Source organism: Populus alba, chromosome 1, assembly GCF_005239225.2.
Source record: "Populus alba chromosome 1, ASM523922v2, whole genome shotgun sequence".
NCBI classification, from domain to species: Eukaryota; Viridiplantae; Streptophyta; class Magnoliopsida; order Malpighiales; family Salicaceae; genus Populus; species Populus alba.
In genome coordinates, this window is record NC_133284.1 from 46,461,005 (window position 1) to 46,476,684 (window position 15,680).

At 29.4% G+C, this 15,680-nt stretch overlaps 1 protein-coding gene across 1 annotated transcript; it reads right to left on the reverse strand.

The window, feature by feature from the left end:
- Nucleotides 1–121: 121 nt before the first annotated feature.
- Nucleotides 122–3,275, reverse strand: LOC118058612 (vesicle-associated protein 4-1). Its single transcript, XM_035071333.2, has 7 exons — nt 2,917–3,275; nt 2,738–2,808; nt 2,237–2,318; nt 1,993–2,111; nt 836–913; nt 632–751; nt 122–536 (listed from the first exon to the last, which is right to left on the reverse strand). The coding sequence occupies exons 1-7, from the start codon at nt 3,185–3,187 to the stop codon at nt 483–485; spliced, it is 795 nt and encodes a 264-aa protein (XP_034927224.1). The 5' UTR covers nt 3,188–3,275; the 3' UTR covers nt 122–482.
- Nucleotides 3,276–15,680: the final 12,405 nt, after the last annotated feature.

Here is a 15,680-nt window from a genome sequence, read left to right on the forward strand (position 1 = left end):
TGTCCAAAGTTATTGCCACGCCGTGACAAGATAATCTAATGGCCCAGAATACAGCAGTCAATAATCTCCCTGACATTTGCTGTTGCGGGAAAAGCAAGAGGCAAACTTCAAGATCCATAACGGGGAAAAAAATATAGATTATTTTACTATGCAAGTCCATGATGAATCATGATGTCCCAAGAAATGCACGAGAAGTAATATACATGTAATAAACAAATGAGCTACCGGCACAAATCTGAGCACCCATCCCTGAGGAATACAAAAATATGCTTCATTGCAAAACAAATCCACTATCTACATGCAGGAGGTCAAGCCCATCCCTAGCACCCTGAACTGACCTCCATACCATCCATCAAACAAATATGAGCATGGTAATAGAATCTTCTCCTCCTGGTGCGCCTGACTGCCAACTCAACTCCACCTCCCCTTGCCCGTAAGTCAAGGGGCTGAATCAATACAACTTGCGAAACCACATCTCACAGCTACTGTACTGCTTCAACCTGTTGTCGAGCCAGGTACTTTTCTCGCCGCTCTTTCTGAAGAATAATAGTAATGAAGGAGAAGAGATTATATTCTGATACAGATATTATAAAAACTGAACATTCAGGGAGATCAGACGGAATATTTATACCCATTCATCAATAACAAGACCTTCCCCAACAACAGAGGGCCCTGTGTCTGGTGGAGGTTTCTTGCGTACTTCAAGAGCAGCTTCTGCTTCAGCCAATTGACGCTTCAATTTCTCCATCGCCTTCAGAGCAACAATCTCAATCTTATTAGCTGTTTATTGTGCACATAATCAACAACTGAACACAGACCAATCAAATTTACTTACAGGACTAGGACGCTTTGCATCTAAAAACACAACCCGCAATACTCGCTCAACTGTTACTTGATCCTTTTGTTCATCAAACTACAGAAAACAAGATCAATTTAGGTTCAAATTGGTTTATCCTCTTGACATAAAAAAACTGTACTAACTGTTGTTGCCATGAGAAGTTGAATAACCTTAGTTACAAATGGCGTTAAGAAATGGAAGTTGAGCGTAAAATAAGTACAAACAAAAAAATAATTATCATGTTTAATTACACTTAATGCAAAAGTAGACAATTGCGATCACATTTTCCCTGTGAAATACAAAAGCAAACAATTAACATCTTTTCAGAAAACTAGGGAAGAAACTAGAAACTTAACAAGTCATCTCTTTTTGATGCATTCATTTACGGAGTTCTTTAAAATCCATCCATGACAATACTGCACAACAACTACATAGTTTTCACCCAACAACCATAACAAACCTAACAAATAAGGCTTATGCAGGACCTTGATTTAACATCAAAGTATGAATGAAGACTATTTAAAAATCATTATCTCCAATGAAACTGAGCTGTCCAAACAAATAAGCAGTATACACTTACTAAAATAGTAAGAAAATTCAACTCCTGTCCAGTACACTACTTGACTACCATGCTCATAGCTAAAACCTTTCTTTCTTTCTTTTTTGGAATTATGTTCCTTGATCTTTGCCACAATCATTTGGCATATTCAGGTATGAAATGGAATATAGAACCTTAACGTGCTGCTTCTATCTCTCTGTTGTTAGTTTCATTTCCATGAATGGAAAAAAAAATCAAATCATTAATATAACCCGGTACCATGGATTAAGGTTCACTCAACATCTTTGAATCCCACAAGCTCATGAGCATATCTGAAAACCTATCAAGTGCCACAAATCCAATAAACAAAGTTTCTCGATGCTAAAACTTCCAAAATGAACCCTGAAAATGTTTATCCATGGACATTACAGCAACAACCAAAGATTAACATTTCTCAAAAAAAACACAAAAAAACAAAATCATCAGATTTTTCATTTCAATTTATTTCAAATTCAAAAGTGAAACAAAAACTATCAATGTGAACACCTATTCCTCAACACCAGCTATAATGTAGAGAAGGAGAGTGATATGAAAAGCACAAGTCAAAATGACTTACCAGTTCAGGCACATACTCCAATCCTCCCTTCACTTTCAAACTCACAATCTTGAATTTAGCCTTGCTCTTCTGGTCCAATTGTTTTTCATTGTTCTCCGGTGGATCCACAAACTTGAAAACTGTCGATCAAAATATAAAAATTCAAAACAACAAATAAAAAACACAAGTCACACAATTAATACAACCACGAGCTAACAAACACATCACCCCTAAAAAAAAGACAGAATCATCATGACTAAATTACCCGTAGCAATAAGGCTCTCTCCTGGAGCAAGAATACCACCGGGCGGACGCATATAACAGCTCTTCGGTGCAGTTGTTTGAAACTATAACATCACATAAAGAAACCAGTCAGGTGGTTCGATAAGATTGCTTTCAATGATCACAAGTCACAAAACTAACAAGCATAAATTCAGGGTTTTTTTTAACAATCAGATAAAAAAAAAAATATCCACAATTATTTTATAACAAATACTAGAAAAACAACTCATAACAACAAATTAGTACAGGTTGGACAACAACAGCAAAGGCATCATCCAGTGTACTTACTAAATATTTAAAACAGGAAAAAAAAAAAAAACATAACTGGTGTAATATTAACATTAAAATAACAATCCCCTTAACACCTAAAATGCAAACCACTAACATAAATGCCGTTCATATTATTAAATAATGTAATTAGCCTCTGTGTTATTACGAATTCTAAACAAAAAGTATAAAATAGAAATTAAACAAATAATTATACCTTAAAAGCAACATGAGACTTGCTTGTGTTTTTTAACCTTACTGCGCTTTTTACTTGCTTCCCAGGTTCGTCTAGAAAAAAATTATACTAAGAAAAAATTAAAACGACAATAATAATAGCTAAAAGGAGTTGACCAAGGTGAAGAGTCAACGAGGAGAAAATTAAAAACGACAACGTACAAGGGAAGTAGAGATTATTAGAAGGATCAAGCCGGAGCCTTCGCCGAGTGGGTAAAAGCGATCGTGCAACAGAAGAAACTGTCGTTGACTTCAAACCGCTACTATTAACCGCCGCGCTTCGGCTACTGTTGCTGCCACCGTTATGACTGTTGTTAAGGTTTAGTGTAGACGACGAAGAGGAAGAGTTAGTTGCCGCTTGCCAGAAAGGACAGAGCCTAAACAGCTTCATGCTGTGGTCGCCGTTGGTTTTATGTCGGTCAGATATTGCCATCTCTTACCGGGAATTCCACGTTGCCGGTAAGTAAAAAGATTAGCATCAGTTAGTTATGTTGTTGCTTTGTAAGAGAGGAAAACACGTCTGGTCACGAGATTTAAATATGGTTGTCGGATTTGAAATGGTTTTGTGGATTTCATATATTAGTTTTGGAGTCCGTGCATGGCAGGGCTGTACTTAAGGGTAAATCTGGGATAAAATAAAAATGAAGGGTATTTTGGTACAGAAAATACTAGGTGATGAGAATTGATGAAGGGAAAACGATATAGTACGTAAGGGTTAATGTCATGGCATTTACAGCTGTCGGCTAAGTTTGTTGGTGTGTAGAAAGGTTTGTTGGGAATTAATTGGCCAATTAATTGTTGAATAATGAGTTAATGACATTCTTCTTTTGTGTATATATGTAATTTTAAATATTTTATGGCTTGTACAGATAAAAATGATATTATAATTTATTTATTGCAGAACTTTATTCTATAAAAAAAGAATATTATCCTGACAGGATGAGATTTGTCTAGACTTGAAAGAATTGTTATGGGTGATTTGTGGCTGAGGTCAAAAGTAAAAGAGTTTAACTAATACTCTGCCGTTTTATTTAACAACAAAGTCAACGACGACTTTAGATGTATCCATAAAGAAAAGCATGGTTTTATTCTTTAGATGCATTCATAAAGAATAACTTTTGTTTTCTTTTCTATTTTGTAAGGAAACGTGTGGTTAAGATGTCTAAGGTTCCGGTCTTGATGATTTAGTCATTTATTTGTATCAAAATTGTTTGGAATTTGGATATTACGGTTTACGAGGTTAATAAAAAAAATGGATGCTTATGTTGGAATTGCAAAATTTGCAAGAGAGATTTAAATGTTGCTATTATAGTTTATTGTGTTGTTTTAAAGATTATCAATTACAGATTTAACAACAATAGATGATCTACATCCTTATTTATCATAAATATTTATAACACTTATATTTAAATTGGTTTTTATAAATATCAACATTGACTTGGTAATGAAATTAAAGTCAATTTAATGGTGCCGTTGCAAAGCCAATAGATTTTGACATGTATTTGTCTTTTTCAATTTTAAAATCTCAAATAAATCAACATTTAGTAATGCCCTCCACATAAATACCATAAATATCAAGAATTTATAATTATCAAGATGCTAGCTTTATTATAACTGGTCATAAGTTTTAGACCTTGTATTGAATTGAATTCTTAACATATAACTTAATTGTGATAATACATTTAGACTTTTCTCTGAGTTTTTGTCCAACCTCCAATTCATCACGTGATAAGCCTAAATTTATATGATTCAAAGAATTGGTTTAATAGCTCAACTAACTCAACATCATCATCTTTCTCAACCCTATTAATATAATGATCATTTTTTTCATTACTTGATTTAGATTCTCCATAGAAAATACAAAGCAGATGTTATACATAACCGAGCTTACATATCTACAATGTCTTACTTTAATGTTAAGTTCCTTGCATTACCACCTAAACCAAAGTAACCAATTATATGTGATGTGTGTATGGTTCTTTGAGGGTAACTTGGTACCCAAGTAAATTTTATATTGGGAGAGTTTTCATGTCTAGGTCTATAATTCAATTATATCTCTAGAATATGCAACTCATTATTATTGACAAATCCAAACATTAAATTCATACTTTCATCACTACAAATACATAAACCAACATAATGAGTTACACTTTTATCCATGTAAAATATGGAGCACATGGCATACACAACCGAGCTTACATATCTATATTGTATTGCTTGCTGTTAGGTTCCTTGCATTACCACTTAAACAAACATATATGATGTTTGTGTGGTCTTTTAAGTGTAATTTAGCACCCGATTAAACTTCATATTAGATGAGTTTTTTCGTTTAGATCTACTATTTAAGTATAGCTCTAGAATATGCAATTTATTGTTGTTGGCAAACCCAAACATTAAATTCACACTTTCATCACTACAAATAGGTACACTAACATAACAAGTTAAATTTACCCTAGTTTGCATCCTCCAAATAATTTCAATTTCAATTTCAAATGGATTCTAGCCGATTTGATCACATAACATTCTAAATAGCTTGGTAAGAAATATATCTAAAGTGAACGTTAGAAACTCATTAATTTCTTCATTGTAAGTGATACCATTATTGATATTGATGATGATACTACTATAAAATATAGTGTTTCAATACTAAGAGATATTTTGTCAAACAAAATAATAAAATCTAAGCTTAATTTATCAATATCTCCAATTAATTGTCGTATATAATTTTGACAAAAGTTTATTCAATGAAACTTTAACCATAGCATAATTGGAGAAAAAAAAATCTAAATTCATCAATCTTTTCTATAAAATAACATATTATCATCTAAATTGATGTATTTCATTGATAATTAATATATTTTTTCCTAATTTGGTAAAATCTTCTAATTTAACAAATTTATAATATTTTTTAGATTTGTGTAAAATAAAAAAGACATTGAAACACATGTAAAAGACACCAATCCAATCTGTTTGAAATAATTTTTCATCCTTCTAATTTAAGATTCTGTTAAAAAGTAAATTCTATAGTACTGTCAACCCAATTTGTTTTAATTTCCCCCTTTTTTTTTGTTGTGCTAATGCCTTGTTTGTTTTAAGGAAACTGAATTCCAGGAATTCAGTTTCTTCATTTTCCCATGTTTGGGAACCATTTGGAAAGTCAGTCAAAGGAAAGTGAATTCCGGTTAACAAATAAATTGAAAGGGGAAATGAAAGGGGAAATGAAAGGGAGGGGAAACCGGGAGGGGAAACCGAATGCAGTGGGAATAAAAGAATTGAAATTAATAAATTGAGGGGAAACTACAATTGAATATTTTGACGAATGTGAATAGCAATTGAAAATGATAAGCTTATATTTCTTTAAGAATTATATAACGTTTGAGTGTTGAATGTAGAATAAGCTATGCACCAGGGGACAATAAATATTTTGTATGTATTTTATCTTTTAAAAAATTCTTTATAGAAAAAAAAAAACTCAAAATATATAACTCTTTACCATAAACTAATTTGACTTTCTTCATATGGAAAAAAAAAACTTATTTTAAGCTTTTAAAATTAAAAAAAATATATTAATAGGTTTTACATAAAAAAATATTTCACAAGCTTATATCTCTATAATATAATATGATATATATAGTTATATTTTATAAAATAAGCTATGTATGATATAAGATATAATAAAAAAAATTCATCATTATACTTTTTAGATTTCATTTTTTTATTGTAAGTGATTAAATATTTTATATTAAATATTTTATATATATTAGATAAACTTGAAAAAAAAATTAATTCATTAATAAATTATTTTTCCAGTTCATTTTCCATAACACAACCAAACACTGGAAAGTATTTTCCAGTTCATTTTTCATAACACTACCAAATATCGGAAAATACTTTACCGGAATTCACTTTTCAGGAATTCACTTTCACTTTTCAGAAATTCACTTTTCAGGAATTCACTTTCACTTTTCAGGAATTCACTTTTTCCATAATTCACTTTTCAAAAAAAAATCATTTTCCTACAAACAAACGGAGCATAAATCCCAAAAAAAACTCGATGAATCCCATAGCTGTTGATTGATAAAAAAAACTCAACAAATGATGTACCAACCACCTACTTCAAATCAAATCATAAAGAAATATTGATAGTCGGCATAACGCCAAAGCTGAATTATTTTTTTTTTCAGAGGAAGCTAAAACCATATTCTAGTAAGTCAATTTAAAAGTAAAATCTGTGTTGAAAAAAAAAAAATATAACCCAATAAAATCTAATTAAAAATTCGATTATAATTCGATTAATTTTTTTTACTAAAATAATATTGCTTTAATTTTTTTAAAAAATAAAATAAAATAAAATAATTTAATGATCTGATTAAAATCTAAAACCCAAGTCTTGAATTCAGCCTGCTACCTACCGAATCTAAAAAGTATGGCTAAAACTGCCGTCGGCAACTAACCGCTGAAATGATGAAGGGAAAATTTGATGATTTTTCCAGCTTTGAGAAAGTGTGATGGTTTTGAGAATGCTGGGATTTAACTATGGGCTTTTAAGGCTTTCAGCTCCCAGTTTGTGGGTAGTGGTTTTAAGATTCCAAGGGGTAGGGACTGCGGGTGGCTCATTTGTTGCTTTCGGTTGAAAAGTTTCTTCATTGGTCTCTTCATTTCGTTTCGTATAATTTATAAGGTAAGCACGTGTTGCAGTAACAGTTAGTTTCTAGTTCACGTTGTACTAATTTTTATTGTGGTGGGTCGATCAACTATTATGGCTAAGTTTTTTATTCTAAATATGAATTTAAAAATATTTAGTTAATTAAAGCATATTATAATGTTACATAAATTTCTATTAAAATCATGATTAAAAAAACTAGAATTTATAATTTTTTAAATCTAATTTTTTTCAAATTATAATTATAATTACGACTAAAAATACCAAAAACACTAAACTTGAAATCTCATTTAATACTACTAACTGATCGCTTAATATTATATGTATAATTAACCTAAATTTTTTAAAAAATCAAAATAATATAATTTTGGAAAAAAAAATCAATTACTTTTGTCTGCTTATAAATGGATCAGCAAATTTGAAAAAAATAAAAAGTTTTGTCTAGTTATAACTTGATCAGCCAAGTTGAAAGGAATCAACTTTCCCGAGCTAGGAGGCGGGTTGGCTGGTCGACTTGTCCTAGCCATACCTGTTTAATTTCTTGAATGAATTTACAAATCAATCCCATTCCTTGTACCTTTAAATCATTTTCAAATAAGTTCCAGGAATCTAAAAATCTGTTGACGAAATTATAGATATACGCAATTCCTCATAAATTTTTGTTCTAATACCATTCAAATATCAAGATGATTTTGAAATCAAATCAAATTAAATCGTCTCACTTCTATTTGGATAGAATTGTTGATCTAACCAATCTACTTTCCAGCCACCGGATTTTAATCTCCTTTCCCTGAACAAACATTAATTCCCAATAAAAATATAACAATGCTGTAATTATTTTAGATTTAACAATTTTTCAGTTCTAGTTACAATAAATTCCACGAATTTCTAAATTTTGGATGGAACTAGTTTACTCTCTCTTTCATGTTTATTTTCTCTGTTCCGTCCCTGTTATGACCCATGAGCTGCAAAAGCATGCTCCGTTGGGATGATTAGAAGGGGCAAGACAGGGAGAAAGAGAGCTACAATTTTGGGTCTAAGAAATCATACTGTAACAATTCATTCCACCATGGATTGACTTGGATCAATTGGTCTGCAGTGACATTGCTGATTAGCAAGCTTCGAATCTCTGAACTTCATCAAACATTAGACATACTCATAGCAAAAATAATGGCATGACTATTACACTTTGGAAACCTAGAATCTAGTAGTACTGGGACCCCAGCAGCTCAGATTCATGCTTCTCTCCAAGGAAATCTTCCTCTTCATACTGGCTTTTCTGATCTCATTAGACACTGCTGCTGCTGATGATGACGAAGAACTAGAATAAGAAGAAGAGGCCATGATCTTGGATTGAGTAAATGATCTGATATTGCTCTTTGCATGCTGTTGTAGCAACCTTATAGTGTAATTCCACCTGCAAATACCTTGGTCCTTTAGTGCCTCCACTGCACCAATACTAGCTGCAACAATCCAAGCTTTGCTTGCTGAAGAACACATTTTCTTCTTGTTTAAAGGTTTTGGTTTCTTGGGTGGCTGGTGGTGTAAAGAAGGTATTTCTTAAGAGAGAGTTGCAGATTGAAAGGGCGATGATTCCCAAGTTCTAGCGTGTTGGTGTGGGGAAGCGACAGCGGAGTGCTAGCAGCTATATATATTGTGAGAGCTGGGCGTGGTTTTTGGGAAAAAGCCAAAAACCAGAGGCGGAAAACCAAGAGTTGGGAAGACTACTGACTACCCATAGTTTTTTTGGACAGTAAAACCGGAAAATATACACTGACGGCAACTCATACCATGTTTCATAAGACACACGGAAAAGGAAAAAAACATTATGGTCCCCAGCTTTTATAAAGTTGTCCTGAGACTTTCACTCTTATTCTTTTTTTGAGATTAGATGTCTTTTAAGTATGTTATGGTGATTTATAAAAAATATGTTATTTTTAAAATTTTTTTAAATTTATTTTTTTAAAAAAAGATATTGATCTAACAAAAAAAAAATATTTTCAATTAGAAAAATATTTTTTGGTTAACAGAAAATATTTTTCGGTCAACTAGGAAAAAATTTTTCCAAATCAATTTCAATCAAAAGACAAATTTAACTTGGTTTTCATAAGGAAAATATTTTTCTTTTAGCTGTGTTTATTTTTTTGAAAAGTGGTTTCCGGAAAATCACTTTTCTAAATTTTTCTTATGTTTGTTTGCTATTAAAAAAAAGTTGATCAATGAAAAACACTTTCCAGTAAAAGGAAAATTTGACTTGGCTTTTCAGGAAAAGTGTTTTCCTGAAAAATTTGAGAAGGAAACACTTTCCAGAAGTTGTGAAAAATTTTAGAAATATCATTATTTGTTGATTATATCAAATTTGATCTTCAAACTTTTGATTGCTATATATGTTTTGTTTTGAATATTTATTTTTCAAATTCATCTCTTAAAATTTTATTTTTATATTAACTTTGGTCTTTATTTTTATAATTGCTATTTGCTTTTTCCTTCTCATTTTTTTATTGAAATTTTTTATCTTATCAAATTTGGTCTTATTCTTTTAATTGTTATTATTTATTTGAAATAGTTTATGAAATATTGATTATTATTATTTTAATTTCTTCATCTTTCATTTTTTTTAATTTTTTAGATTTAATCTCTATTATTTTGATTATTATTTATTTTATTTGAGATAGTTTATGAAATTATATATTTTTTTTCAATTTCATTCTCATTCAACGTTTTAATTTTTAAGATTTGTTCCTCATTATTTTAATAAACTTGAGAAAAATAAAATATTAATAAGTTATTTTTCAGCTCATTTTCTATGACATAACTAAACACTGGAAAGTGTTTTCCAACTTATTTTTCATTACACTACTAAATATCAAAAAATACTTTATTGAAATTCACTTTTCCGGAATTCACTTAAAAAAAAAAAAACTATTTTCTATAAAACAAACGGGGCCTATGATCCCAGCTTTTATAAAATCTCAAGCATGTCCTGAGACTTTCACCCTTTTTATTCTTTTTTCTTTTCCCTTTTGAGATTAGATGTCTTTTAAGCATGTTATGTTGCCTTGATTTATAAAAATATGTTATTAAATTCATAATTAGAGCAAAGAATATAAATTTAAAATAAAATCTTATACCTAGCTTTCATATTCATTCTCTTATAAGATAAGATAACGTTATAAAAATTCAAAGTTCAATTATATAAATTGGAATATAATTGAAAGATAAGTACTATTTTTCTATGGTTATTGGAAGAAATTGTAATTATAGGACAAGCTATAAAAAACAATTTCAGCACTTTGTAAGTTAATTAATTAGTCATTAATTATGCTTCTTATGGATGGTCTAGCATGATTAGATTCAATACTTATTGTTACTTTGAAAACAGAGAAAATATTGATTCAATTTGTATCATTATGAGCTGTTAAAGACATTTACTTAGTTTGTGGTAGAATTGTTAGCATTAACTATGAACAATAAATATGAAGGGAGACTAAATTATTTGCGTCACACCTGCGGTGAACTTAAAAAAATCTTTTAGATTTTTGGCAACATATTTAATGAAAAATGGTCTTATTTAAAAAGTCATTACCTAGTAATATAGTCATCAGAAAACCTTGACTTATCAACAAAAAAATTTTTTTTTGGTACAAGACTGGTTACATAAAAAAAGATATTATCATCACTTAAATGTTTTGCTTGAGGCAGCTACAATGTTAGTTCTGTCTTAAATTATTAAAAGTTGGGTGTAATATTTTTAACTCTGGTGCCAATAAATATTCAATTATGGACACTTCCAACTCTAGCGTTGGTAAATATTATGTATCTATAAAAAAAATATTGCTAAGAGTTAGCAGTCCAAGGGAATTTGAACTGTTGTGTATAATATTCCTGACTTTGACATCAATGAATATTCAACTATAGATACTTCCAACTCTGACATTGGTAAATATCATGTAGCTATATAAAAAAATCAATTTAAATTAATATTTTTATTCTTGACTTTAGCGTTAGTGAATAAATTTATTTTTACTCATGCACAAAAAAAACCAACAGGTTACAACCAGGTTTTTGACTGAGTCTTGCCGAATCAACCTGTCAGGTTAGTCGAGTTATACACAAGTTTTTTTTCTTTGTTTTTTCTTCAACCTAGTCCCAGTTCTAATTTCGGGTCGATCCACCAAGCCGGATTTTAAAACTATAGTTATATTGAACATTCTCTACAAAGTATTTATGAAAAAAATAGTAAATTTGAGATGCCTTGAAAACATTAGAAATATTTTTAAAGATTATATTATTATAATAATAAAAAGGGTAATCTATCCTTCTCTATATTTTGCACTTGCAGTGTAGGTTTTGGTAGATTTTCCATTATAAAATGCACATATCTATATCTATATTTGAGATGATGGCTTTTAATATTAGTCACGCTTTTCATATTAGTAAAGGTCCTATAATTCTTCTGCAATTTTTGAAAGGTAATCTGTTTATCAAATTAATACGACTTTTTAGAGATTCACAGTGTATATAATTATATCTATGTACTAGCTACATGGCGTACACTTCATTCCAGGGGCAGATAATTTTATTTTCTAGCCTGAAAAATAAATATGCTTGCGTTAAGAACTTGCTTTTTGGAAAAAAAATAATAATAATAGAAAATAATAAATATTACACGTAAATTTAATTAAATAAATTAATAATTATTTTGCAATAATAAATGCAACAAAAAATCATTGATGATAATTAAAAAAATAAAATAATGTATATTTTTGTTAAGCTTAAAGGGGTTAAAATACATTAAATAATTGTTTTTAAAATAAAAAAGGCACATGGCACATAAATATGCATGCCTCACACTCCACACCATTCCCATGATTCTCGAAAAATGCTTGATCTGCGAGCTAAGCCTCTCTTTTGTGAGCCTTTTTCTTTGTTTTGAAATGTAGTTATAATTATTTTTTAAATTAAAATATATTAAAATATTTTTTTTTATTTATAAAAATTTATTTTTAAAATCATCACATTAAAATGAATCCAAAACTTATAAAAAAAATTAATTTTTTACAAAAAAAAATAATTTTTTTCCCAAACATTCTCTTAAAAGGTGGATGAAAAGACCCCCTTTTTTTATCTAATATTAAAAAGGCATATGATATATTATTTATTTTTTAATTTTTAAAAAATAATAATATAAATAATATATCTTTTACATCGATAGATGTTGTCATATGCTAGCCCACTTTTGAGTGAGAATGATTATTGAAAAATCAAATTTTAGATGTTTTGGTTTAAAAATTTATTTTCAATCAGTTTTTACTCAAAACATTCAGAAAAAAAACTCTAAATACCATTGATAAACTCATATATAGCTTCAAATAATCCAAAAATCAATCCCAAAACCTGAAATCAACCTAAAATAATAATAAAAAATATTTTTTCATGTCAAATTTATTTTTTTATGCAATTTAAAAGTGAAAGAACACCTAAATAAAACTCCTCACGCTTCATAAAACTTATTGACTTTAGAATTAACCATTTTGGTAATTAAAATTAGCATCGAACTAATTTTATTTTTTTACTTTAAAAATTTAATGATTTTCTCTTTTATCAATAATTTAATTTTTAGAATACACTAGGGGATAAATAAACCTGGACTTAAAATTAAAGTGCTTAAAAGAAATGGGATTCAAATACACATGCAATGAGTTAATAAGGACTGACCTAAAACAGAGGGGACTAAGCTAAACTCTTATCATCCGCTGTGGTCCTGTTAGATCCCTCCACGTGCTAATAAGGGATGGCAATCAATCATTTCCTTTCCATGCACAACTTGCCACGTAGCGGCGCTTCTAAGTAGCATCCACAAACACGTAGCCTAACGCGTTGTCTATCACCAATTTTTATTCAAATAAAAATGCTTAACTTTTTTTATTTCAAACTTGCAACAAAATTATGAACGAAGACTATATTTTTTTTAGACAGTATATACTAAATATAAAATATTATGTTTTTAATTTTAAACCTACTTGCATTTGAAGATACCCACAATGTGTTTATATTTGTTTTTTATTTTTTTTATGTTGAATTAAATCAAGTTTAATTAGATTAATAAATTATTAAAAATATTACTGAATCAACCCGTTTTCACATACTCAAATTTTTTTTATTAAATTTAAATTTTTATCCATAAATTTTTATAATTATCTTATTAACCCCAACTAGTTTAACAATTATGATAATTCACATCGTGATTTTAGTTGATAACTCCTATTAATTTTTTTTATTTTTAAAGGATTTTAAACTGTTGAAATTCCTTATAAAATAATAATAATAATAATAATAATAATAATATTTAGTTTATTTTGGATATTTTATTATGTAGAGTTTGTAAAATTGTCTCTTGACAAGGAAAGAAAAAAAAAATGTAGAGTTATTTTGTTTTATTATTTATTAAGAGTGAAATATTCTTTACATTTTCTTTTTAGTTCTTTTTGTATAGCTATATATATATATATATATATATATAGGTTAAACTTATTTCTATGATTATTTTAATGGCATTATGCAATAATAATAAAACATTATCTTCATTTTTTTTTTTTTTTTATTATTTAACATGATATCAAAACTAAATTTTATAAAATAAAATATAATTTCAAACACAATTTTTTTTATATCTATTATCATAAAATTTTTAAAAAAGGTTACTATGATGTTGAACCTTTGGAAGGGAGATGATTAACATGTTTCAAATCTTCACACCAATTTGAATGCAATAAAATTAGATTACAAAAGAGTATAGTTTTGAAATCTAATTTGATTTTGGTTTAATAATTAGGTTACGGGTCAGATGAATCAATCTGGATCAACTTGAAAAAAAAAAAAAAAGACAAAGAATAAAAAAAGGAGAGACAACATCTTTCCATCGAGCAATGCAAATATTCAAGGCCTCCTCTATGAGACTAGATGGCATCTTTCCACCGGACTTGCCTGCTATCATGGTTCTCCAATACAGGTTTATGCCTAATTCTGCCATATCTTCAGCCCACCACCCTTTGCTTGGTGATTTATGTCTCTGGCTCTCTGCTCCATTACAAGACTCGTCATCTCTTTCCCTTCTAGAGTAAGTAAATGCGCGACAAACTCACCTTTGATGGATGAGTTAAGACTTTAGAGACAATCGCTTCAATGCATCTTCTTGTTATTTCAAGGTTTTCTGACCACAAAGAAAATTCGTTGGTGCTTTGTAAAGTGACAATAGAATCTTTCCATCCATGAAGTATGCAGGAATTGAAGAAAACTTCAAGCTTGTATGTTAGGTTTCCCTTCTCTACATCCTCCTCCGTCATCTGCAGATATTCCAAGGTAATTTTCATCGTTTTAGCCTTTAAATGATATCGTTTAATGTGTGTGTGTGTGGGGTATATATATATATAGGCTAGATCTCAGTTGGGTTTATCTAGATCGATTACTTGGGTTCTGGATTGACTCGTCAGGTCAATTGGGTTTTGTTGAACCAACTCCCAACAAGTTTTTACTTAGATTCAGACCGGTTTCAAGCTCGGGTTGACCCGCCAGTCTGGTACAGGTTTCAAAATTATAGAAAAAAAAAACAAATAGTTAAATTATTATTGTTATTGTTATTATAAACATGTGTTGAAATCATAATAATTAAAGATTTAATTTATTGAAAATAAGAAAAGGTAACGCGAGAATCTACCCTTTGTGACCACATTTACTGGGCTTTCTTGTCTTGGAGGATAAATAGATCATCAATGCACGCATAATATCTTCTTGTATTGAACAACAGATGTTCTGAAACAATACCACTCGATCCCTTTTCTTCAACTTTTCCTCCTATGTATATTTTAGCATATTGCTTCTTCTTCTCTTTCCTTTTTTTCACAAATTAGGTAGCCTGATGCATAATCTGTCAAACATTTCCGCTCCAAACATTTCTTTTCATTCATTATTCAAACTTGCATGACAAAAACACGTTATTTGGAACCAATTTTATAATAAAATTGAATTCAAATTTATAAATAAATCAATTTACTAATTGAATTATTATGTTTGGAATGAAATTTCACATTATAAGATTCCATTAAAATGGGACATTAGATTCAAGTTTCTTTTCTAACTTTGCCCCTGTTTCCATTTAATTTTGACCCTAGATAAATTTCAAACCTAAATAAATATAGTTTTCTCAAGAACAAAAAATACGATTAAATGAAAGTTACATAGTTCAAGCTGTCGGTAATCAAAA

Coding starts and splice junctions, on each gene's coding strand:
- LOC118058612 (XM_035071333.2), bottom strand. CDS start 3,187: ATGGCAATATCTGACCGACATAAAACCAACGGCGACCACAGCATGAAG. Junction 2,809..2,916: donor TAATAATCTCTACTTCCCTT/GTACGTTGTCGT, acceptor ATTTTTTTCTAG/ACGAACCTGGGAAGCAAGTA. Junction 537..631: donor GTCTTGTTATTGATGAATGG/GTATAAATATTC, acceptor ATTATTCTTCAG/AAAGAGCGGCGAGAAAAGTA.